General features: G+C 54.7%; 2 protein-coding genes and 1 pseudogene across 6 annotated transcripts in view; 1 reads left to right on the top strand and 2 right to left on the bottom strand.

The window, feature by feature from the left end:
• Positions 1–1,923: 1,923 nt before the first annotated feature.
• LOC103231746 (large ribosomal subunit protein eL18 pseudogene) lies at positions 1,924–2,600 on the bottom strand (annotated as a pseudogene).
• A 1,257-nt stretch (positions 2,601–3,857) lies between these two features.
• On the top strand, positions 3,858–8,180 carry C5H16orf90 (chromosome 5 C16orf90 homolog). The gene is made up of 3 exons (XM_073015698.1): positions 3,858–3,903; positions 4,283–4,756; positions 5,292–8,180. The coding sequence occupies exons 1-3, from the start codon at positions 3,858–3,860 to the stop codon at positions 5,447–5,449; spliced, it is 678 nt and encodes a 225-aa protein (XP_072871799.1). The 3' UTR covers positions 5,450–8,180.
• Positions 8,181–12,194: 4,014 nt separating this feature from the next.
• The window catches only part of NAA60 (N-alpha-acetyltransferase 60, NatF catalytic subunit), a 40,657-nt gene continuing 27,577 nt past the window's right edge, over positions 12,195–25,274 (bottom strand). For 4 of the 5 annotated variants that reach the window (XM_073015123.1, XM_073015124.1, XM_073015122.1 and 1 more), the window contains 6 exons: positions 23,034–23,149; positions 19,594–19,723; positions 16,586–16,682; positions 15,587–15,821; positions 14,092–14,453; positions 12,195–13,686 (listed from right to left, as the gene is read on the bottom strand). In XM_073015123.1, the coding sequence (XP_072871224.1) occupies positions 14,297–14,453; positions 15,587–15,821; positions 16,586–16,682; positions 19,594–19,723; positions 23,034–23,143 (729 nt within the window). In that variant the 5' untranslated portion in view covers positions 23,144–23,149 and the 3' untranslated portion in view covers positions 12,195–13,686; positions 14,092–14,296. The remainder of the gene's footprint in view (positions 13,687–14,091; positions 14,454–15,586; positions 15,822–16,585; positions 16,683–19,593; positions 19,724–23,033; positions 23,150–25,274) is intronic. The other variant, XM_073015126.1, reaches the window with a different exon arrangement.

The raw sequence follows: 25,274 nt of genomic DNA, 5'->3' as shown, positions 1-25,274 counted from the left end.
CTCCTGCCCTTGGACATTGGAGCTCCTGGTTCTTGGACTTTTGGACACCAGGACTTACACCAGCCCTCACCCCCAGCCCTACACAGATTCTCATGCTTTTGAACTCAGACTTAATTACAGCACCAGTTTTCCTGGTTCTCCAGCTTGCAGGCAGCATATTGTGGGACTTTTTGTCCCCGATAATCACATAAGCCAATATCCCTAATGAATCTTCTCTTGGTCAGGCATGGTGGCTCACGCCTATCATCCCAGCACTTTGGGAGATGGAGGCAGGAGGATCACTTGAGCCCAGGAGTTCAAGACTGGCTCTGGGCAACATGGTGAGATCTCCATCACTAAAAGTAAAAAATTAAAAATTGAAAAATAAAAATAAATTTAAAAATTAGCCAGGCCTGGTGGCGCACACCTATAGTCCCAGCTACTTGGGAGGCTAAGGTGGGAGGATTGCCTGAGCCTGGTAAGTTGAGGCTGCAGTGAGCCATGATCATATCACTGTACTTCAGCCTGGGCAATGGAGCAAGGCCCTGTCTCAAAAAAAAGTATCTTATATGAAGAGATTTATTTATCCCCTAATAAATATTTTATCTATAAATATCTATATACATCCTGCTGATTATATTTCTCTGGAGAAACCTAATACACTACATGAAGGTCATTTTGATTTTGATAAGAATTGTACTGAGCACTTTGGGGAGTATTGCTATCTCAACAATATTAAGTCTTCAGTCCATGAACATGGGATGTTTTCCAATTTATTTAAGTCTTTAGATTCTCTCAGCAATGTTTTTTTTTTTTTTTTTTTTTTTTTTTTGAGACGGAGTCTGGCTCTGTCACCCAGGCTGGAGTGCAGTTGCCGGATCTCAGCTCACTGCAAGCTCCGCCTCCCGGGTTTACGCCATTCTCCTGCCTCAGCCTCCCGAGTAGCTGGGACTACAGGCGCCGCCACCACGCCCGGCTAGTTTTTTGTATTTTTTAGTAGAGACTGGGTTTCACCGTGTTAGCCAGGGTGGTCTCGATCTCCTGACCTCGTGATCCGCCCGTCTCGGCCTCCCAAAGTGCTGGGATTACAGGCTTGAGCCACCGCGCCCGGCCTCAGCAATGTTTTATAGTATTCAGAGTTGTCTTATACCTCCTTGGTTAAATGTATTCCTATTTTATTCTTTTTATTCTTTGCTAGTATCTAGAAATACAATTAATTTTTGTGTGGTGATTTTATGACTTGAGATTTTTCTGAACTTCATTAGCTCTGAAAAAGCTCTACTAGGTTTAGGATTTTTTTTTCAAGTGTGAATTATTTAATATTTCCTATATACAAGATTAGGTTGCTGGGTGCGGTGGGTCACGCCTGTAATCCCAGCACTTTGGTAGGCCGAGGTGGGAGGATCACCTGAGGTCAGGAGTTTGAGACCAGCCGGGCCAACATGGTGAAAGGCCGTCTCTACTAAAAATGCAAAGATTAGCTGGGCATGGTGGTGGGTGCCTGTAATCCCACCTACTCGGGAGGCGGAGGCAGAAGAAGCACTTGAACTTGGGAGACTGAGGTTGCAGTGAACCGAGATCGCGCCACTGCAGTCCAGCCTGGGCACCAAAGCGAGACTCCGTCTTAAAAAAAAAAAAAAATCGGCCGGGCGCGGTGGCTCAAGCCTGTAATCCCAGCACTTTGGGAGGCCGAGGCGGGTGGATCACGAGGTCAGGAGATCAAGACCATCCTGGCTAACATGGTGAAACCCTGTCTCTACTAAAAATACAAAAAACTAGCCGGGCGTGGTGGCGGGCGCCTGTAGTCCCAGCTACTCGGAGGCTGAGGCAGGAGAATGGCGTAAACCCGGGAGGCGGAGCTTGCAGTGAGCCGAGATCGCGCCACTGCACTCCAGCCTGGGTGACACAGCGAGACTCCGTCTCAAAAAAAAAAAAAAAAAAAAAAAAAAAAATCAGTCAGGTTGTCTGTGACTAGAGAAAACTGAATGTTTAACTTTTTTTTTTTTTTTTTTTGGTCAGCATCCAAAATCTTTTTAATAAGAGGGTTCGTTTTCGTAGCCTCTTGCTGGCCCGTCGGCCTCTGGGGCTCTCGAACTTCCGGTCCCTGGAGCGGAAATAGGGTTTGGTATGGCTGTGCGGGGTTCCCAGGGCCTTGCCGAAATGCCGCTACACCTGTCGGCCCCTGCGAGGAGAGCAGGACTGTGCCGCCGCCCTTGGGGAAGTCCAGGCCCAGCTGGTAGAAAGTCAGGATCTTGCCCCCCACCCTGAGGATGCCGCTGCGGGCCGGCTGGTCACGGGCAGTGCACACACCCTCAGTTTGGGCACCTCCTGAACCCGCGCATCATCCGTTAGCGTCCCCACAACCACGGCCGTTTTGTCTCCCATCCAGGAAGCTTCATCTTCTGGATCATCCGAGAAAGGGACAGAGGTGGCCCGTTGGTGCGACTCATAAACAACCTCTTCAGCACAACCTGGTTGAATGTGGAGGTAGTTCGTCTGGCCAGTAACCTGCACAGCTTGACCAGCAGCCTCAGGTAGATATCCTGGCTCTTGGGCTCCTTGCGCCAAACCTTTAGGTCCTTGTTGCGGTGGATGTCAGCTCCCAAGATGGCGCCTCCTACTCAGCCAGGTCAGGGAAGATGAATGTTTTGTTTGTTTGTTTGAGACGGAGTCTCGCTGTGTGGGCTGGAGTGCACTGGCGCGATCTCGGGTCACTGCAAGCTCCACCTCCCTGGTTCACGCCATTCTCCTGCCTCAGCCTCCCGGGACTACAGCCGCCCGCCGCCACGCCTGGCTAATTTTTTGTACTTTTAGTAGAGACGGGGTTTCACCGTGTTAGCCAAGATGGTTGTGATCTCCTGACCTTGTAAGCCGCCCACCTCGGCCTCCCAAAATACTGGGATTACAGGCGTGAGCCACCTTGCCCAGCCTGAATGTTTAACTTTTTAAGAAACTGCCAAACTGTCTTCCAGAGTTGTTGCACCATTTTACACTCCCACCAGCAGTATATGGGAGTTCCAGTTCCTCCACATCCTTACACTTGATGTGGTCCACACAATATATGTAACTGATTAACTGGAAAATGAACAGTTAGAAAAGTTAATTGCTCAGTCACCCAGAACAACCTTCCCTCCGGAACAACCTTCCCTCCCTCCCTCCCTCCCCCTCTTTCTCTCTTTATTTCTCTCTTTTCTTTCTTTCTGACGTAGTCTAGCTCTATTGCCCAGGCTGGAGTGCAGTGGCACGATCTCGGTTCACTGCAACTTCTGGGTTCAAGTGATTGTCCCACTTCCGCCTCCCGAGTAGCTGGGATTACAGGTGCACACCACCACGCCTGGCTAATTTTTGTATTTTTAGTAGAGATGGGGTTTCACCATGTTGGCCAGGCTGGTCTCGAACTCCTGACCTCAACTGATCTTCCTGCCTCGGCCTCCCACAGTGCTGGGAACACAGGCGTGAGCCACCGCGCCCAGCCCCTTTTCAGCATTTTCAAAACACCGACCTAGGTCTTCCTAGGTCTGTACTCCTGAACCCTCATTTCCCATCCCAGATGAGGAAGCTGGTCCCAAGAGATCACCTCAGAAAGGGACTCCCAGTTTGCCAGAGCTGAGTCTGTTTTATGTGGCCTGACCCTAGCCAGATGGACCAGGGACTTCCCCTGGGGTTCTGGCCCCTTCCCATGCCTTCCTTTCACCCTGCCCTTGCCTTGGGCACTGTCCTCTCCCAAACTAGGGGTCCAGGAAGGGTGGGAGTCTTCCCTGTGATGTCATAAGAACCAGTTGCCAGGGAACACCTGCCAATGTACACCCTAGGCAGGGGAGAGCAGGGCCCTGCTGCACCCAAGTCCTGGTCGCTCCTCCCCACCACACTGGCCCTCCATGGAAGCCTTGGTCTGTGCATTTTCTGAGCTGCGCATAAGAGAAGGTGCCGGGCTGCAGGGAGGATCGGCAGGAAGAGAGATGGACTCCTGTCCCCACCTGGACCCAAAGCCGTGGGGTGGCCTCAGGGACATGTATGCTTGGGAGAGGGGAATGGCCACTGGGCCAGGCCATGAGTCCCTGGGCTGGTCACTTTCTCTCAAACCCACTGTGCAATTTCTCTGCAGGGACCAGAATACTCTTTCTAGGGTAGTGGGCAGAACAGGGTAGTAGAAAGGATTTGAGGTCCTGAAAGCACTCTTAGTACCAAGGCCCTAGGCTTCCCAGGCCTCCCTGTTGGTTGGTAGTGGGAAGAGGAGTCATGTGTTGGGCATGGGCAGGGGGAGGCAGTGGACTGAGCCTATTTGACACACAGGTAAACTGAGGCCAGGCTGGCTGGGGGTGCAGCCCATCATGTGAGCTGGTCTCAGAGGCATGTGACCGTACCCTCCCCTCATGGCTGCTGTGGGGGGCTGACCACCACCCTCCCGCTGTCTCCTCTGCAGATGCAGTGAGCCAGGCCCAAGGACGTCCCGGCCACCCCGACATACCCCCCAACATCTACGAGGGGGGCCTGGGGTCCCCGCAGCCGCAGTGCCCCAGTGCCCAGGGAAGCAAGCCCAAGAACTTCCGGCTGCGCCACCTCCGGGGCCTGGGCCTCTACCTGGAGAGCCACCCGCCACCCGCTGGCCAGTGTGAGAGCCACTGGCTGAGCCGGCTCATGGCTGGGGGCTGCCTGCCACAGCCTGAGGGCACAGCCTGGGCCCTGGACCTGCCACAGGGGACTCTGGGCCCAGGTAACAGCCTCTGCTCAGCCCTTCTGGAAGCCCGATTGCCCAGGGACAGCTTGGGAAGCAGTGGTGAGCTCTGTCAAGGCAGGACTGCGCAAGGGGGGAAGACCCTAGGGGATGGTTGGGCTAGGGCCTCAGATGGGCCCTTCTCCACTCCCAAGCCTCCACAGTGGCGCTATGCCCCAGGAGGCCAAGATCTTGATGAATCTGTCCCTATCCCTGTGTCACGCACAGCTGGGTGGGGCCTGGAGAATCCACCAGGGACAAAGAAGTGCGAGAAAAAGGGAGGCTCTGGGAGGGAGGTCTGGGTGACTGCCCCAGCTCCACACTCGGTGAGGGGCCTTGGAAGCTGTCTCCTTTGCTAGGCCTCAGTTTTCCCACTTGTAAAATGAGGATTCAGGTTAGATGAGGGTCCTTCCAGCTTGAACCATTCTTTTCCCTCAACCTCCTCCCTTCCCTGGGGATTCTGTCAGGGAAGCAGCATTGCCCCCTTCCCTTCTGTTTTCAAGAATATCGGATGCTGGGAACCCCAGGGTGGGCTGCCAGCCTCCCCGCCAGCCTCCCCTTGGGTTCCTCGAGTGACTCCTCTCTCCTCTTTCCTCAGCTTCCAGTTCCAGCATGGACCCAGACAAGGGTGCCCTCCCCCAGCCTGGTCCTTCTGAGGGCTTCGGACTCAGGCCCAAGAGGTCCTGGGGGGCCTGGGAAGAGGCCATGTGTCCCTTGTGCAAGAGAACCCGCTCCGGGGCCCTGGAGAGGCTATAGGGATCCCAAGTGCCAGTATTGGGGACAGGAGGGGACGGATGGCCTAGGAGGCAGCCCGAGCAGGAGGGGCTCAGCTCCCGGCAATGGCCCTGCCACATGGGGTGGCCCAGGCAGTGGCCCAGCGCCCAGGCCTGGGCCTCGGGAGAATGTGATGGGGAGTGGGAGGAGGAGGAGGTCCCGAGGGAGGGGCAGAAGCAATAGAAGCATGGCCATGCCCTTGCAGCCCGCTCAGACTCCAGTCAGCCACTTGTACCTGGGAGGCTGGGCTGAGTGGAGAATCAGGCCCCCTGCCTCCTACCTGAGAGGCCGGGGAGCCCACAGGTCTGATCTCAATAAAAGCCAAGGCCTGCACGTTCTTGTCCATCTGCCTGTCTGTCATCAGGCCAGTTTGGTGAGAAAAACAGTCCTGTGTCTCTCCAGGGATGGGTCTGCTGTGCCCCCTGCCCTTAGTTGCCAGGGCATGAGAGACGTGAGCTGGGACAAGGGCCTATGGGAACACCAAGGAGGTAGTCTGGGAGGGCTTCCTGGATGAGACACTGCTGAGCTTGGCTCCACAGGGTGGGTAGGGGCTCAACAGCCCACCTCATGAGCCACCATGCCCGGCTAATTTTTTTTTTGCTTTGTTTTTATTTTTTTTTTGAGACGGAGTCTCGCTCTGTCACCCAGGCTAGAGTGCAGTGGTGCAATCTCGGCTCACTGCAAGCTCCACCTCCCAGGTTCATGCCATTCTCCTGCCTCAGCCTCCCCAGTAGCTCGGACTATAGGCGCCCGCCACCATGCCCGGCTAATCTTTTTGTATTTTTTTAGTAGAGACGAGTTTTCACCGTGTTAGCCAGGATGGTCTCAATTTCCTGACCTCGTGATCCACCCGCCTCGGCCTCGCAAAGTGCTGGGATTACAGGCGTAAGCCACTGTGCCCGGTCTAATTTTCTATTGTTTTAAGAGTTGGGGGGGGGTCCTGCTATGTTGCCCAGGCTGGTCTCGAACTCCTGAGCTCAAGTGATCCTCCCACCTCGGGAGGATCCTAAATGCAGGCCATGGCATTGTGGGTGGAGGGCACAGTGGATGAAGGAAGGCAGGGCCGGGTCACGGAGGGCACCAGGGAGGAGAGCAGCCGAGGCAGGGATGTGGACCTAGGCCCTACCTGCCCCCTACCAGGTGAGGTCACTGCTCTGCGGGACCTCAGCTACCAGGTCCCTCTGGGCAGGATGAGCACAGCCCTTTTCCTCCTAGCTGGACCAGACTCTGGACACCCAGGCGTGGGCTTCCTCTGTGCCGGGGTGTCTCCACTCGACTCTGTTGATGTTTGGGATTGGATCATTCTTTGGAATGGAGGCTCTCCTATGCATGTAGGATGTTCAGCAGCATCTCTGGCCACCACGCACTTGGTACCTGTAGCACCCTCCTCTAAGCTGTGACAGCATGTGTCTCCAGACATTGTCCGGTGTCCCTGCGGAGCACTGTTACTGTGAGTGAGAAGCCTGCTGTGTCTTAGGCTTAGGTTAGGCTGTGTCCGCACCCAAATTTCATCTCGAATTGTAATCCCCACGTGTTAAGGGAGGGACCTCATGGGAGGTGACTGGATCATGGGGTGGGGTGGGGGATTCTGCCCTGCTGCTCTCATGATAGTGAGTTATCACAAGATCTGATGCTTTAAAAGTGTTTGGCAGTCGGCCAGGCGCGGTGGCTCACACCTGTAATCCCAGCACTTTGGGAGGCCGAGGCGGGTGGATCACGAGGTCAGGAGATTGAGACCATCCTGGCTAACACGGTGAAACCCTATCTCTACGAAAAATATAAAAAATTAGCCAGGCGTGGTGGTGGGCGCCTGTAGTCCCAGCTACTCAGGAGGCTGAGGCAGGAGAATGGCGTGAACCTGGGAGGTGGAGCTTGCAGTGAGCCAAGATCGTGCCACTGCACTCCAGCCTGGGCGACAGAGCGAGACTCTATCTCAAATAAAAAATAAGCAAACAATAAAATGTGTTTGACAATTCCACCCTTCCTCCCCACCACCGCCTCTCTGTCCTGCCACCTTGTGAAGAAGGTGCCTGCTTCCCCTTTGCCTTCCGCTGTGACTGTAAATTTCCTGAGGCCTCCCAGCCACGTGGTAACACTGAGTCAATTAAACCTCTTTTGTTTATAAATGACCCTGTCTCAGGTAGCAGTGTCAAAACAGACTAATACACTTGATCTGTTCCACCAGGCCTCCATCCTATGGGGAGAAGATGGGAGCACCTGGGTTTGCCTCAGTGACCTTCCCCTCTGGCGACTATAGCCTGGGTCAGGCTAGGGCTGAGCGCCACTGGGCTCCTGCCAGGTTGCATGCTCTGGGCTCCTGCCAGGTCACATGTCATGTGCCCAGGCCTGTCAGGCTCCTTCCCTTCCCCTGTACCCTGGGCCCACCCTGGACAGTTCTTGTGTCCCCGGGAAAGCAGATCCTGGAGACTTCAGTCCTTGGGTGGTTTTTGGGTTGTTCTAAGTATGCAGGATGGCCTGGTGTAGTGGACACCCAGGGCTGTAGCGGTCCCCAGGAGGGGGAGCTCTGGGAGAGCAGGTGTTTAGATGCTGCACCCAGGAGCAGCTGTGATGGGGCAGGTGCGGGTGGGATGCAGCTGGCCTGAGGTCCACTGATGAGTCACATGGGGTGGTGGAAGGGCAGCTGCCTTCTCTCTCTCCCACAACACTCACTCCCCGAAGACGCAGAGGCCAGGTGGACCCAAGAGACCACTTAAAGACGGCCATTAGGGAGGCTGCTGAGGGAACACCAAGTGACACCTACCCCAGCCACCAGCTGTGGATGCCGGGCAGAACTGAGACCGTCCAGAGGCCAGCAATACAAAGTCCGTGGAGTCTGGAGACCATTAGGGGCCTAATCCACTCTTTTTTTCCTTTTTTTTTTTTTGAGACAAGCTCTCACTGTCTCCCAGGCTGGAGTGCAGTAGCATGATCTTAGCTCACTGCACCCTTGAACTCCGGGGCTCACGTGATCTTCCTGCCTCAGCCTCCTGAGTAGCGAGAACCAAAGGCACTTGCCACCATGTCCAGCTAATTAAAAACTTTTTTTTGGTAGAGAAAGGGTCTCACTATATTGCCCAGGCTGGTCTTCAACTCCCAGCCTCAAGTGATGCTCCCGCCTTCACCTCCTGAAGTGCTGGGATTATAGGTGAGGCTCCACACTGGGCTCTATGTTTAACAATCATAGCTCACTGCAGCCTTGAGCTCCCGCGCCAAGTGACCCTCCCATCTCAGCCTCCTGAGTAGCTGGGACCACAGGTGTGGGACACCATGCCCAGCTAATTTTCTATTTTTTTTTTTTTTTTTTTTTTGAGATGGAGTCTTGCTCTGTGCCCCAGGCTGGAGTGCAGTGGCGCGATCTCGGCTCACTGCAAGCTCCGCCTCCCGGGTTTACGCCATTCTCCTGCCTCAGCCTCCCGAGTAGCTGGGACTACAGGCGCCTGCCACCACGCCCGGCTAATTTTTTCTTGTATTTTTAGTAGAGACGGGGTTTCACTGTGTTAGCCAGGATGGTCTCGATCTCCTGACCTCGTGATCCGCCCGTCTCGGCCTCCCAAAGTGCTGGGATTACAGGCTTGAGCCACCGCGCCCGGCCTAATTTTCTATTTTTTTAAAGAGATGAGGGTCTCACTATGTTGCCCAGGCTGGTATTGAACTCCTGAGCTTAAGAGACCCTCCTGTCTTGGCCTCCCAAAGTACTGGGATTACAGGCCTCTGCCACCACACCTAGACTCCACTCACTTCTGAACAGAGTGGAGGCTCAGAGAGAAGCACCGTTTTCCCCAGGCTCCAGATTGTGTGTGTGTGGGAGGGTCCCAGGCTGTGGTCAGTGGCCCCTCTGCTACCCCGATGAGCCATGTGTCTTGGTGTTTTGGCCCCTGTGTAGCCCCCTCCCCCTGAATTGGGACAGGCTCCAGATCTTACTTTACCAGTAGAATGTGGCAAAAGTGGCAGGGTGTCACTTCTGGGCAGTAAGGAAGCCTGGCAGCTTCCCAGGAGGTCAGTGGCCCCATAAAGAGTCTACCCTGGGACTGTGGTATGGTGCAAAACCAGCCTAGCCTGAGGAAGCCATGGAAGGAAGGAGCCAAGCCCATGGCCACTGCTGAGCTCACTGAGGGCAGCCCTGTGGGTAGGGCCATCTTTCACACAGGTCCTCCAGCCCCACCAGCCTGCCTAGCTAATGCCACATGGAGTCCCTGCTGACTCCTGTCCCAGCTAGAATTGGAAGCAAACAGAATGGCCCCTGCTTAGGCTGTGAAACTTTAATATAGTCTGTTACTCAGGTGGGTGCGGTGGCTCACACCTGTAATCCCAGCACTTTGGGAGGCCGAGGTGGTTGGATCATGAGGTCAGGAGATCGAGATCATCCTGGCTAACACGGTGAAACCCCATCTCTACTAAAAATACAAAAAAAAAAAAAATTAGCCGGGCATGCTGGTGGGCACCTGTAGTCCCAGCTATTCGGGAAGCTGAGGCAGGAGAATGGTGTGAACCCAGGAGGCAGAGCTTGCAGTGAGCCGAGATCGCACCACTGCACTCCAGCCTGGGCGACAGAGCAAGACTCCGTCTTAAAAAAAAAAAAAAAAAAAAAAAAAAGGACAGTCTGTTAGCCACAGACAGCAGTAGCCAGGATTTTACCCCTGAGAAAGACATCTGCTGCAGCCACATGCTGGCCCCAAAGAAAACTGGCTCTAAATTGGCCTCTAGACAGTTCCTCCCGCAAAACCTCCCAAAGCCTTTTGGAGAAGCACTCCAACAGGCTGAGAGGCAAAAAACCCACAGTCATGGTATGCTGGGGCGGGAGTCCATGTGGAGAAAGCAGCACCTGGCCTGAGCAAGCAGACGCTCAGGAAAACACACATTGACCATCCCTGGGCACGCCCCTCACCCTGTGAGTCCCTGAACACTGGTGGGCTGGGAATGAAGGACCAGGACTCTGTCTCCATCCTGGAAGTATGAAGGACCCCTACCCTGTAGGAGATCCTTGGGTGGTACGTGCAGGGACCGGGGAGACCCAGGGCTGCCTCAGGCTCCACCCCTGAGCAGGACTGGGGCAGAGCCGGCTCTGTTCAGGGCTGGCCTCTGTTGTGCTATGTCTGGGTGCATCCCGTGTGAATGTCCCATCTCTCCCTGCGTCCCACACTCCCTTTCTGCCCCCCAGTGGAGCAGGAGCATTTGTATCCCAGCTCTGCGGTCTGGTGGGGCTATGGTGAGAGGCCTGGAGCAGCGACAGTCCTGCCTGGACTCACTGAAGCAGGGCCTGAGGAGCCACAGCTCCCCCAACTGGGCAAGTTACTAACTGGTCACACGATTGACCAAAGGCCCCCAAGAGTTACCCTCTTAAACCGCAAGGTGACTCATCAGCAAAGGTGAAACTGTCCTTGCTGGAGTAACCAAGACTATGCTTCCCCAGCAGACGCTCCTGTAGGCAAGCTCAGCGGGTTAATCTGGTTTCACTCACCCCATGGCTTTGGACATGTGTCCCCCATGCCCAGCTGCCTGGCCTCCCAGGGCACCAGCTACTCCTCAGTAGCTGCCTCAGACCCTCTCCTGGGAGGACCCTCAGCAAGTTGCATGTCTCCCGGCCACTGGCTGAGGTCAACAGCACAGGAAGGGTGTATAACAGAGCAGCCACGCAGGCTTCAGCGTGGTCCAGGCCTGGGCCCAACACTCACAAACTGCATGGCGCCTGGGCAACTCCCAGACCCCAAGCCAGCTCTCCTCATCTCTAACAGGAATAGCAACATCCCCTGAGGGTGGCCAGTTTCCATGAGAGGCTGATAGAAGCACCAGGTCTGTGCTGGGCAGGCACCCACCTCAGGCTCCACAGTAGGGTGCACCCAATCACCCTTGGAGCCGCCTGTCTGGACTGGGCCCCAGCTCAAGGCCTACAGCCAGGGAGATGCCCAGACAGGGCAGCTGCTGGGGACCTTCCAGTGAAAAAATGACCCAGTGTGCTTCTCAACTTTTTTTTTCAGACAGTGTCTCACTCTGTCGCCCAGGGTGGAGTGCAGTGGCGCAATCTCGGCTCACCATAAGCTCTGCCTCCCAGGTTCACGCCATCCTCCTGCCTCAGCCTCCCAAGTAGCTGGGACTACAGGCACCCACTGCCACGCCTGGCTAATTTTTTGTAATTTTAGTAGAGACGGGGTTTCACCATGTTAGCCAGGATGGTCTCGATCTCCTGACCTCATGATCCGCCTGCCTCGGCCTCCTAAAGTTCTGGGATTACAGGCGTGAGCCACCACGCTTTAGAACCTCTTCCCCAGGTTCGAATTCTTTCTTTTTCAGCAGTCTTGCTCTGCCACCAGGCTGGAGTGCAGTGGCGTCATCTCGGCTCAATGCAGCCTCCGCCTCCTGGGTTCAAGCGATTCTCCTGCCTCAGGTTCCCAAGTAGCTGGGGCTACAGGTGCACACCACCACGTCCGGCTAATTTTTGTTATTTTAGCAGAGACAAGGTTTCACCGTGTTGGTCGGGCTGGTCTCGATCTCCTGACGTCGTGATCCACTCGCTTCGGCCTCTCAAAGTACTGGAATTACAGGCGAGAGCCACCGTGCCGGGCCAAAGGTTCTCATTCTTTGGCAGAGTTAATCACACAAAACCATCGGCCTGTTTATCTGGAAGCTATCCTGGGGCCTTCCAAGTGACAAGCAGCTCCAGGCCAACTTCAGCTACAGGGCGAGGCCCAAGGTGCAGCCAGGTGGGTATGGGAAACAGGCTGTGACCAACTCCAGTGAGTCTATTTATTTGCTCATAATGAGACAGAACGCTACAATCTGTTCAACACTGGGCTGGACATTGCAGTGATTAGGGGCAGGCGTGGGGCAGGGTAAGGCCTCTGAGCCCGAGGACAAATGTCCATGGCAGAGGCTTCCAGAAGACTCATCCCTTACCCTGTGGGGCAGAAATAGAAATCACATGATCACCGCTGATTTGCAGTGGAGAGGGCACTGAGCTGGGCCCGGCAGGCAGGCAGCCTCAGAGGTTCAGGCAGTCAGCATGGCGCGGCCCTCCCGCCAGCACCGTCAGGTCAGCAGAGGTTCAGGCAGTCAGCATGGCGCGGCCCTCTGGCCAGCACTGTCAGGGAGGGGGATGCTGCTCCTGCCTGGGGCCTGCCTTCATTTTGAGGGCCCCTGGCCCCAGCTGAGGTCAAGAGGGGACCTGGGGCTGCCCCAGCACCCTGAAAGCCCCGGCTGGGCAGCTCTTGAGGAGAAAGGACACAGGTCCCCGAGGCCCCGTCTGCCCAGCGTTGTTCCTCCCCCTCCCTCCTCCTCAGGCTGGGGCAGGGTGGCACTGCTAGGACCCTCTGCCATGGCTTTGTGACATTGCAGCTATGCTGGGCGGGACCCTCCCCCTGCCCCCCACCCCACCCCTGCATTGGAGTGTAGGGCAGGCAGCAAGCAGCATTTGGGGGATGCAAGGTGGAGAGGATGCTAGAAGTGTGTGATGCACCCACGGCACTGACAGCCTCTCCACCCTCAGAGGCTGAGGGCCCACAAGGCACAGGACTGCCCCCTGCCCACAAGGCCAGGCCCTACGAGACACATGGCAGCCTTGAGGCCCAATGTCGAGCTCAGCTTCCTCCTGTCTGCGTGTGGCCAGGCCTCGGAGCAGCAGCTCGTGGCAGCATGAGGGAGGGTGGGGAGGACCCAAGAAGTCTCGGCAGTGCCTGTCCTCAGCAGGTCAGCTGTACGGAGCATGCCACGGTCCAATGGGCAGTGTGACCCCAGGGCACTGGGAACTGCATGGAAGGTGCCAAGGAACAGGAACCATCTAGGCGTGTGACCACCTGTGCCGGGGGGCTGAGCCTCAGAGCTCTGTGCTTTCGAGGAAAGCCTCCCCCAGGCTGCCCACCCCTCATCAGCCCCTCATGGAGGACTGGGGGCCACTCCCCACCCCTCAGGCTTCTTTGGGCTGGTTCTGGAGGGGGATGGGGCATTCCCTTTATTGCGCCCCCTTGTTCCGAGGCTCCTGTGCCTTTACGGTCAAGTGTGTCCATAATACTTGTGTTCCTCCCTTGCAGCAGAAAGTCCCCTCCGGCTTTGCAGGAAGGAGCTGCAGGAACAGGCAGCAGGGTGGGAGAGGCCCGGTGAGGGCAGCCCCCTCCCAGTGAATGCAGCCACACTGGGTCAGCCCTGGGGACGGTGCATGCGCAGGTAGGCAGGGCCAGGGCGGCAGCAGAGGCAAAGGTTTCCAGAAGCAGGAAGGGGAGCTGAAGAGCCTGTGGGGAAGAGAAGAGCACGGCAGGGTGAAGGCCCGGCGGAGACACTATGCCCACCCCACACCCTGCCTATGGGCCACACAGCTGGGCCTGGGTGCTCCAGGAGCATGAGCCCTTCTCCAGGCCATGGTGTCTCCCTGCAGCCACCAGGCACCTCTCAGTCCCCACACAAATAAAGGCACTGATGGATCCAAAGTTGGTTGCACAGCCCAGTGACCATGGAGCCTGCTGTGTGAGCTTGCCACGAGTCACCAAACCTCTGGGCTGTGCTGGTGCACAAGGTGGTGGACTCTGCAGTCCCCACGGCCCCTTCCAGCTCTGCCGTTCTCTGTGCCCATCCAGGGCCTTCTGCTTTTGTGGCTGGAGGCACCAAGCTCCCATACCCTCCTGTCTGCTGTGGCATACCTGCCACAGATGGGCACGCTCTGCGCGTGCCCACGATGTTCTGTTCCCGAGCCCGTGTAGCACCGGGCCTGCAGCTGGGGCAGGCCGACGAGCCCAGTAGATGGCTGGCAGCTCCTTGCAGAAGATAGCAGGGGTCAGATGGACAGAAAGGCGGGCTCTGCGGGGGGCCAAAGGGTGGGGCCTGGCGGCAGCTGCCCAGCCAACATCACATGGTCCGGCTGTACTCGATGCCACTCTTGGAAGAGATGCTCGACCATGGCAGGAAGCTGCAGAGCAGGCTATGGGCCTGGCGGTAGACTCTGTGTGGGATGGAGCAGGGGCTCAGGCTGGCTAGTGCAGAGCCCAGGTGCTGGATGTAGTCCGTGGGGCTCTGTTAAGGAAGATTCCGACTTGCCCTGACCATATGGGCTCACCAGGGCACAGTCATCAGGGGCCCACATAGTGGCCTGCGGGACTGTGTGCAGACGGCAAGCCACGCTCGGGAGGCAGAGAGCCCGCTAAGCCTCTGCAGAGCTGGAAAGGCTCATGAGATGAAGTGGCCTCTGCTGTGCAAAATAACAAAGGGTGGCGTCTGGGGACAGAGGGGGCCTTCTGAGTGAGGCCACGGGCATGTGGACACCCCTACAACCAGGGATGTACAGCGGGTGGGGAAGGGGCCTGGCAGAAGAGCAGGTGCTTCTGGTTCTCTCTAGATCCTCAACCCTTGGGGCAGCAAGAGAGACAGAGTCCTGTCCTTACGACAAGGAGGGGGTCAACAGTGCTGACCCCTAGATGTCTGCAGGGGCCCGTCTTCACATAAGCTAGAAGGCCTGTGGAGTGTGGGGTCACCCTTCTCTTTCCTGCTTATTATTCTATGTAATGAATAAATTCTAGACTCCTGAATTTGAAAACACACACGCACAGCATGTTTTGGGCCACATTCTGTGACTATTAAAGTTTCCTGGCTTCCCTCCGACCCGTGAGGGGCCAGTGAGAGTTAAGGAGAAGGAAGCGGGGAAGGGCACACCTTTGGGTCATGCATCCCATAAGGAAGGTTTGAACCCAGGTGTTCAAAAAAAGTAAAAATCTCTTCTCACCGCACTTGTTTCCCCTCTGCTAGCACAGGCTCTGAGAGGGCAGGAGATCCCGTCTGTTTTGCGCACTGCTGATCCCCAGTGCAAATGGAGCAGGAGGCTCTCCAGCTGGGTGCGGGGGCTCATGCCTAAAATCCCAGCACGCTGGGAGGCTGAGGCAGGCGGATCATTTGAGCTCAGGAGTTCGAGACCAGCCTGGGCAACATGGTAATATGTGCAGCTGGATTTACCCAAATGTGTGTCGGATTTACCCAAATGTGTGTCAGATTTACCCACAACACGATCAGGTCAGGGAGAGAAGCGTCCATAAGCTTGGCCACCTGAACATCATCTGAGGGGGACCACCGTTCCAACTTCCTCACTGGCTCTGCCACCTTACGGACAGGAAGCCACAGTCCCTCTCCCCCAGAAGTTAAGGATATAAAATTGTCCAGGGAGGGTGGCCACCATTGATGTAGAGGACATAGGTGAAGCCATCTTTGAGGACCCCTCGGATGGAGTAGTAATAGGGGAGATAGTGGTGCTGCTTGAAGTCTCTGTTTTCGTAGAAGTTTATTGCTGTGTTGTTGGTGGTGAGGACATGAAGGTAGATGGCTTTGCAGTGGTCCTGGGCGGTGGTTGATATGTGATCCTTTAAACTTTCAAGTAAGAGGGAACCTTGGGGAGAAGGGGTAAAGGTTATGCAGGCAGAGCAGTTAGGAAGGAAGGATGACTGGACTAGGACGGGGGCTTTGCAGGAGTCTCTCAGAGATGTCTCGGTCCACCGTATCAGAGACCAGCCTTCCTTCACCACCATTGTCAAAGTCCCTAAAATCTCATGGTCAGAGGGAGCCTGGTAGCTACAGACCGCTGGGAGGGACTGCAGAGGTGGCCTGGTAGCGCCCTCCCAGGGGCTGGGCCTGCAAGGAGACTCCCTTTCAGACAACATACAGGGTAAATGTGAGCCCAGGAAAACATGGACTAGATGGGCCTGGGTTTAAAATTAATTAAGACTCTGCCGCTCACTGGCCGTGTGGCCGAGCGGGATGGGACATCGGAGAAATGGTGAGTGGTGCTTCCTCGTGCGTGTTCACACTTTCTACTCTGAATCATGAGCAGTGAATACACATGAGTTGTACGTGTGGCGGCAGCAGGAGTGAGAGGTGCCTATTTCCTCAGCTCCATCCTAGGGGCTGAGCAAGGTTGTGGCAGAAAGGCCTGGGGGCATGTGGAAAGAGGATGGCTGAAGGTGGTGGCTGTGCTGGCAAGGGAGGGATGATGAAAGTCTGGCCACACGGGGATGGGGATGGAAGATGAGACTGAGGGATGTTCACGAGCCAGAGTTGTTGGGGTCAGAGAAGAGACTGGGTGCAGATGGGATGGGGGTGGGGTGGGACAAGGGGGTGGGATGGGCGCCAAGCCACAGGCCCGGCTGCCCTTACCTATGCCGTGCTTCCTGAACTCTTTTACGACGCCCAGACTCAGGATGTACGCGACTTGTGTGTCAACAGAGAAGCTGGACGCTAGAATATCTCCATCCTAGAGGAAGAGTCAGAGAGAAAGTCAGGCTCACGCTCCTGGCACACAGCTCACTGCACAGTCCAGCCCCGGCAGGCTCTGCACCGACTCCCCACCACGACAGCCAGAGGAACACCGACTGGAGGAGCAGAATCAAGAGGCAGTGGAGAGGGACCCCCATTCCCCACGGAAATGAGAGCGTTTATGCCCTTCTGGTGAAAAATGGCTGAAGTAAGAACACACACAAAAGAAGCTTCTCTTGGAGGTGTGTAGGAGGCCTAGCCAAGGACGGGAATGAGGCTCTGATGCCAGCACAAGGTAAAGTTATGGCACGAAGGGAGCAACTCCACAGCACCACACCGGCCTCATGGGAATGCACGCGTGTCACCTGGTACGCTTGGATGCAGAACAGCGGACAAATGCAGTTTTAGAGGTTCCGTTAGAGAATCGCACGCTGCCCCAGGTGGTCTTGGAGGAGGGAAACTCGGGCGGCCGTCCAACCCCCTCTGCTGCCCCCACAGGGAGAGGACGCCGCCACACCTACGTAAAGCCACCCACCATGTCTTGGTTCTAGAGATGGAATTCCGGGTGGGAGTCATGAATCCGATCAGCATGAGGCTCTTAACATCTTCCAACTTGTAAAGAACAAGAAGGCCTTTCTGCTCCCACGTGCTGGGCTGGGGTCAGCCTGTCTGGGCTCCCTGTTCTCCCAGCCCTCTTCAAGCCACAGTTCACCCGGACATATCAGTCCAGGGAGGAAGGCGTCCTTATCACTCTTGTTACTCCAGGCCTGCAGGAAGGGTGTCTATTCCCCAGCTGACATCTCCTAACAGGGTCTACTTTGCCCTGACCTTGAACTCACTAAGTCTGAGAGGAAGGGGCGAGCCGAATGAGTGCCAGCGTGCAGGCCAGAGGGCCCTCTACTGAGAGCCAGGAACACGAGTCAAAGGGTCCCCATGTCGGCCCTGAGGTAACACAAACACATTCAAGGGGAGGAAGAGACCCAGCCACCACCTGAGGGCAGGCGCACAGTCACCAGGGGGCACTCAGGAAAGCCACCCGGAGGCGGAGGGGGTTCAGGGGAATGAGTCATGGAGGGAAGGTGGGGACCATGTGTCCCATCAAGAAGAGAGATCAGGCTGGGCACGGTGGCTCCCACCTGTAATCCTAGCACTATGGGAGGCCGAGGCAGGCAGACCACTTGAGGCCAGGGGTTCCAGACCAGCATGGCCAACACGGTGAAACCGCAACTCCACTAAAAATACAAAAATTAGCTGGGTGTGGTGGCGCACGTCTAAATCCTAGCTACTTGAGAGGTGGAGGCTGCAGTGAGCCGCGATCAGGATCGCACCACTGCACTCCATCCTGGGTGACAGCGAGACTCTGTTTCAGTAAAAAAAAAAAAAAAAAAGCCAGGGGGAGAGAAAAGAATGTTGACATTTGCATTCTGCTACATCTTAGCTCTTAAAAATCAAAGAAAAAAGCTCAGGAGGAAGTTAGGACAGAAAAAGTGACGCAGGAGAAAAAAGCTGTGCCAGACAGAGCATGACCATAGGCAAAACAGGGTAGATGCCAGTGGATTCGGGTCCTTAAAGGGAGAGACATACCTTCTTGCACTTTTATTTACTTATTTAGAGACAGAGTCTCACTCTGTCACCAAGGCTAGAGTGCAATGGTGCAATCTCGGCTCACTGCAACCTCCGGGTTCAAGTGATGCTTGTGCCTCGGCCTCCTGAGTAGGTGGGATTAAAGGTGTGCATCATCATGCCTGGTTTATTTGTATTTTTACTTTTAGTAGAGACAAGGTTTCACCATGTTGGCCAGGCTGGTCTCGAACTCCTGACCTCAAGTGATCTGCCCACCTGGGCCTCCCAAAGTGCTGGGGTTATAGGTCTGAGCCATCGTGCACAGCCCCTATCTAACTTTTCTTTTTTTTTGAGACGAAGTCTTGCTCTTGTCCCTCAGGCTGGAGTGCAATGGTGCGATCCCGGCTCACTGTGACCTCTGCCTCCTGGGTTCAAGTGATTCCCCTGCCTCAGCCTCCCCAGTAGCTGGGATTACACAGGTGCCTGCCACCACACCCAGCTAATTTTTGTATTTTTAGTAGAGACGGGGTTTCACCAGGTTGGCCAGGCTGGTCTCGAACTCCTGACCTCAGGTGATCCGCCTGCCTTGGTCTCCCAAAGTGCTAGGATTACAGACGTGAGCCACCGCGCCTGGCCCCTTCTCTAACTTTTAAAGAAATAACCTCAAGCCAAACAAATTGAAGCATCTGCCAGTTGTTGGTGGGTTTTTCCCTCCTTGGCTAAATCCTTGGGTGGTAAACATTACCTCAGATGCTGGGATGACCAACATTATCATGCAGAATCTTGACCAAAGTCAACCATTTGGAACAACGTGGCCATGGCCTTACTGTTTACATTCAGAGTGGGCTTTGCTAGCCTGGAGCGGGACTGAGGTGGGTCCACGGATGCCCAAAGGGTTCTTAGATCTTAAAGGGCTCTGTGAAGTCAGAGGAAACAAAATTATCTCTGTACTTTCCCTGACCTCTAACTGTAACTAGCATTTCCTTCAACAAGCTGAAGCAGTCTTAGCGGTTTCTATGACACCGCCGCCAACACAAATCAGGGATATTTTCATATCACGTTATAACTGCAGATTCTCAATGCATCATCTGTGCTCATTCCTGCTTCAGAACGACAGTGGTTATGAAGCCTGCTGCTGGGCATGACTGAAGGCCCATGTGCCACGAAATCACACACACACACAGAAAAGCGCCAGCCGGGGATGAGTGCCATTGGACACTTGGATTCCTCAGGCCACAGGCTCCTTGGACAACAGCTGTGGAGCAGGCGGCATGATTCCATCGCAAGTCCCCTGGGGCCGTCCAGTGACAGTGATTGCCAAGTCATCCCCGCATACACGTACGTACCTCTTTATGTATTTTGGTCCTGTTTTTAATTTCAGCTACTATCATTCCCACAATGGCACCTCTGTAGGTCGCAGCAAGGGAAAAGAACTTCTTGTTGGATGTGATATCACGATACCATGAGTCTGGGTACCTGAGAAAGAGAACATACTCGGGTGAACCTACCATAGGTCAAGTCCAACTAAGGTCGTGCTCTAGACATGAGAACCACAGGGAGCTCTGGGCCACTTCCGCCCGCTGCTCTAAGGCTGACCCATCACTTAGTCTCTACCTAACTGTCACAGCCACCTTCTGAAAGCAGTAATCTGTCTAGACAGGACTGGGGATCTCTGATGGGAAATTATTATTATTATTATTTTTTTTTTTTTGAGACAGTTTTGCTTTTGTTGCCCAGGCCGGAGTGCAATGGCGTGATCTCAGCCCACCGCAACCGCTGCCTCCTGGGTTCAGGTGATTCTCCTGCTTCAGCCTCCCGAGTAGCTGGGATTACAGGCATGTGCCACCACGCCTGGCTAATTTTGTATTTTTTTTAGTAGAGACGGGTTTTTTCCACATTGGTCAGGCTGGTCTCAAACTCCCGACCTCACGTGATCTGCCCGTCTTGGCCTCCCAAAGTACTGGGATTAGAGGTGTGAGCCATCGTGCCCGGCCCAGGAAAAATAGTTTTATCTGACATGAAATTGTCTCCATGTAAGCAACTCATGGAGGGTGACCAGCAAGGCCCTGTTCTTCCACCAGGTGAGTGAAGATTTTAGGGCCTTTGTCACCCTGGGACACTGGATGAATGCCTATGAGAATTTGTGAGACTTCTGGACACTGAAGACTAGGGGAGTGAGTGATTTGAGGAAGAGCCGGGTTCACAGCTGACAGGCGTCTGAGTTTACAATGCCTCCCTGGACAGGGAGGAACCTGCCCTTAAGGGGAATGTGAGGCTGAGGCTGCTAACGACTGCTCACCAAGAATGAGGCCAAGACCCCACCGAGAGGATCAGGGAAAAAAGAACAGTGGGCATAAAGGCCCAGGACATAGTCATTAACAGGCGAATCCAGCCTCAGAGAGACAAGGCCAGGAGGGCAGAGGCATGTGGAGTTTCACGGGTGTGTAGGTTTAGTTTTCCCGCCTCACGGCCCGGTTCATGTCACAGTCTTGGGAACCTGAGGCCTTAGGCTCATGAGGACTGCAGGAGAGACAGACAGGCTGAGTGGCTCACATGGCCGAAGTCCACAGTCCAGCATGGCTCCACTGGCTCTCAGGCAGCCCCAGGCAGAGTCTGATCTATGCACTCACCACAGCTTTTATTTCTCTAGATTAGTTTCCAGCAGTGGAACTGCTAGGCTGAAGAACACTTTTTAAATTTTGGTTTTTTTTTCAGATGGAGTCTCACTGTCACCCAGGCTGGAGTTCAGTGTTGTACTCTCAGCTCACTGTGCAACCTCTGCCTTGTGGGTTCAAGTGATTCTCCTGCCTCAGCCTTCTGGGTAGGTGGGATTACAGGCGCATGCCACCACGCCCAGCTAATTTTTTTTTTTTTGAGACGGAGTCTCGCTCTGTCGTCCAGGCTGGAGTACAGTGGCCGGATCTCAGCTCACTCCAAGCTCCGCCTCCCGGGTTTACGCCATTCTCCTGCCTCAGCCTCCCAAGTAGCTGGGACTACAGGCGCCTGCCACCTCGCCCGGCTAGTTTTTTGTATTTTTTAGTAGAGACGGGGTTTCACCGTGTTAGCCAGGATGGTCTCGATCTCCTGACCTCGTGATCCACCCGTCTCGGCCTCTCAAAGTGCTGGGATTACAGGCTTGAGCCACCGCGCCCGGCCTTTGTTTGTTTTTTTTTTTTGAGACAGAATCTCACTGTCACTCAGGCTGGGGTGCAGTGGCACAATCTCGGCTCACTGCAACCTCTGCCACCCAGGTTCAAGCGATTCTCCTGCCTCAGCGTCCTGAGTAGCTGGGATTACAGGTGCCTGCACCATGCCCAGCTAATGTTTTTGTATTTTTAGTAGAGACAGGGTTTCACCATCTTGGACAGGCTGGTCTTGAACTCCTGACCTCGTGATCCACTTGCCTTGGCCTCCCAAAGTGCGGGGATTACAGCCGTGAGCCACCACGCCCAGCCCAATTTTTGTATTTTTAATAGAGATGAGGTTTCATCGAGACCAGGCTGGTCTCGAACTCCTGATCTGCCTGCCTCGGCCTCCCAAACTGCGGGATTATAGGCATGAGCCACTGCACCCAACCAAGAACAATTTTTTAACTCATGTTGCCACCGTCGGCCCACGTCACCTGGACTGTGACAGTTCCCCCCTCCACAGAGACAGTTCCCCCTCCACAGAGATGCACAGGGGTCCCCGCCACCGCCCTGCCAAGAGCATGAGGTTCAGTCAGTCTGAGGTGAACACTCAAGGAAATGCTGATGGCTAGCAAGATCTTGTTTATTTTCCATTTTCAAAGTTTGTGTCAACTTTTTTCATCAAAAAAGCTGTATGTGCATATAATGTAGGCAAGACAGACCAGAAAAAACAATCATAGGGCCTAATATTAATCTACCTACCTCAAACTACTGAAACACTATTAATGGTACATACCCCCTTGTAAAATTTTTTTCACACCCCCCCCCCCAGTTCATACCTATCATTGTAAAATTTTATCTTGTACATGTTTTCAAATAAAAATAGGATCATGGTACATACTGTTTTCTAGTCTGCCTTTTTTTTTTTTAATAGCTTTTTTTTTTCTGAGGCGGAATATTGCTCTTGTTGCCCAGGCTGGAGTGCAATGGCGTGATCTCAGCTCACTGCAACCTCCGCCTCCCAGGTTCAAGCGATTCTCCTGCCTCAGGCTCCCAAGTAGCTGGGGTTACAGGCATGCACCTCCACACCCGGCTAATTTTGTATTTTTAGTAGAGATGGGGTTTCTCCATGTTGGTCGGGCTGGTCTTGAACTCCCGACCTCAGGTGATCCTCCCACCTCGGCCTCCCAAAGTGCTGGGATTACAGGCTCCTTTAACATCTTGTAAAAAATATTTCTCCATCAAAAAATATACCTCTCTGACAGGTTTTTTTTTTTTTCCAGCTGAATTAATAATATTGCACTTTTATATGCACATATTCTTAATTACTCTAATGCATGTAACCAACTCCTTGCTGTTAAGATATTTGGGTGGCTTCTACATTTTCTGAATTATAAATAGTACCACACCCGATAGCTCTGTAACTGAAATTTCTCACAGAGCCCTTCTGGGGAACTCTGCACACCCTGAGAGGTGGAAAGAGCCCAGGAACAGGGGTCCCTGCATGAGCTGGGTGACCTGGGACCCCATGGCCCCTCCAGGCCATTCCCGCCTTTGCAGCATGGCCCTAAAGGTCCAAGAGGCCCCCACCCCTGCCACCCAGCTTCTGCACCTGAAGTTCGTGGGCTCTCCCCAACCCTGCAATCCGCTCCACTTACTCGATGGGGAACCAGTCGCCACACAGGTGCTTCACAGTGTCTATGTCATCGTGGCAGAGGAGGCGCAGGCTGACCTCGCTGAGCGCGCTGGATGGCACCACCTCTGTCATTCACACCTGTGGGGAAGGGTAGGGGTGTCACCTCACAGCCTGGTCCTCCTCATGCTCTGCTTGTGAGGTAGGCGAGACACAAGTGCATGGAGCACGTCCCACGGATGGACGCTCCTGGGCCAGCACTCAGAGGCCTCTGCCCCTCACGACCGCCCTTGCACCAGGCGTTGCAGTCACTCTCCTCTGCTGAGGAGACCCGGGCCCAGGAGGGCAGGCAGGATGGGGAACTAGCCCCCTCGCTGCTCAGCCCCAGCTGTGGGAAGCCCTGGCCAGCCTGTCTCTCCTCTCTCCCCATCGGAACTGGTCTCACATCTTAGGACAGTGGTCCTTCAGAGGGTCAGTGGCCCCAGCCGGCCTGACTTCTCTCAACCCCAGCCGTTGGCTGCCAATGACAGTTGTGGGTTCAGCAGCCCCCATGCCTCGTCCCCCTTCAAAGCAGCCTGGCAGCCGGGGCAGCGAACGGCTGGATTTGCAGGGGAAATGGCGCAGCTTTATTACCAGGGCGTGGGTCTGTGCTGAGCAGGTCGCACCCAATTTCTCCTCCCCACCCAGCAAGCAAACACTCCTGGGCGGAAAGAGAGAGACTTCGGGGGATACCACAGTTCAAGTTGGGGGTCACGAGTGGCCAAGGACTCTTTTAAATCAGGAAAGTACATCCAATCCAGGGGGTGGGGGAGAAGCCCCCCTTGTTTTATTTAACAAGGAAGTTATAGAAAGGAAGAGAGGAATGGAGGGAGGAAGGCTGGCCGGTGGCACCGAGAAGGGGAAAAACAGAAGCCTTAGTTCTTTAAGTTGTAAACCGGTTGTTAAAAGGAAAGGATGGAGCCTGGTGTGGTAGCTCACGCCTGTAATTGCAGCACTTTGGTAGGCTAAGGTGGGTGGATTGCCTGAGGTCAGGAGTTCGGGACCAGCCTGGCCAACATGGCAAAACCCTGTCTCTACTAAAAATACAAAAATTAACCAGGTTTGGTGGCAGGCAACTGTAATCCCAGTTACTGTGGAGGCTGAGGCAGGAGAATTGCTTGAACCCGGAAGGTGGAGGCTGCAGTGAGCCAAGATTGCGCCACTGAACTCCAGCCTGGGCAACACAGTGAGACTCTGTCTCAAAAAAAAAAAAAAAAAAGAAAAAAGGAAAGGATGGAAGACTGGGCGTGGTGGCTCATGCCTGTAATCCCAGCACTTTGGAAGGCTGAGGTGGGAGGATCGCCTGAGCCCAGGAGTTTGAGACCAGCCTGGGCAACATAGCAAGACCCTGTCTCTAAAGATAAATAAATAAACCCATAAATAAATGGGAAAAGATGCCGCATTCATCCTTCCTTTTTAGGAGGAATTGTGTAGTTCATCTCAGGGTTGAGGAAAAGTTCTTTTTTACAGAAGAATGCCAGCTAATAAAAGTAGAAATGATGACGGAATTAGAAAGTCACCATTTTGGAATCACCAACAGAAATGACTGAGTCAAACAAGAATCAGGAAAGGCTGTGAAATCTGCAGATCAAAGCAGCTGGGGGCAGGTGCAAGGTGTGAAGGCAGAGCCGCTGGGCTCCCAGGACTCACTCACTGCCCAGGAAGGGCCTCGTCTTTATCTGGCAGTGCCCACTCCACTGGCGGGACGAGCCCAGCCTCTCTGAGCTCCCGCCCTCCTGCTGCCATGGGTGGGAAGTGCCCACAGCCGTCCACTGTCCAGGCTTCTGCACAACCTTCCCCTTCCTGACAAGGGGAAAAATTTTCAAGCCGAATCTGGTGTCTCTGCTGGCTCAGCCTTAGCTAATCAGATTCCTGGAGCCTCCTCTGTGGAGTGGAGATGGCCAGGCCCCTCCCCAGGGTGGTTCGGTGCTGGAACGAGCTGATGGGGTCCAAGTGTCAGGACAGTGCTGGCAGGGAGGCGGTGCCCCTCTACACCAGCCTTGAGCACCCACTACTAGCTGATACTTGGCCTGGTCCAGCCACTTCCAGGGGTATACCCTTGATCTGGGACAGGGCCAACACTGACGTCCTGAGCAGCTCTGCTGTGACTCCTAACTTGTGTGGTTCTCAGCTCCTGGTTCAACGTCAGGCGTGCCAAGTAGTTCATGCTCAGCTTTATAGGGAGAAGCCTCTTTAAACTCACACCCCCCACCCCACCCTTGTGCCC

Source organism: Chlorocebus sabaeus, chromosome 5 (genome assembly GCF_047675955.1).
Source record: "Chlorocebus sabaeus isolate Y175 chromosome 5, mChlSab1.0.hap1, whole genome shotgun sequence".
Classification (NCBI taxonomy): Eukaryota; Metazoa; Chordata; class Mammalia; order Primates; family Cercopithecidae; genus Chlorocebus; species Chlorocebus sabaeus.
Note: the sequence above shows the minus strand (reverse complement) of the source record. Positions and strands in the feature narration are given on the sequence as shown.

Coding starts and splice junctions, on each gene's coding strand:
- C5H16orf90 (XM_073015698.1), top strand. CDS start 3,858: ATGGAAGCCTTGGTCTGTGCATTTTCTGAGCTGCGCATAAGAGAAG. Junction 3,904..4,282: donor TGAGCTGCGCATAAGAGAAG/GTGCCGGGCTGC, acceptor AGGTAAACTGAG/GCCAGGCTGGCTGGGGGTGC. Junction 4,757..5,291: donor GGACAGCTTGGGAAGCAGTG/GTGAGCTCTGTC, acceptor CTCTTTCCTCAG/CTTCCAGTTCCAGCATGGAC.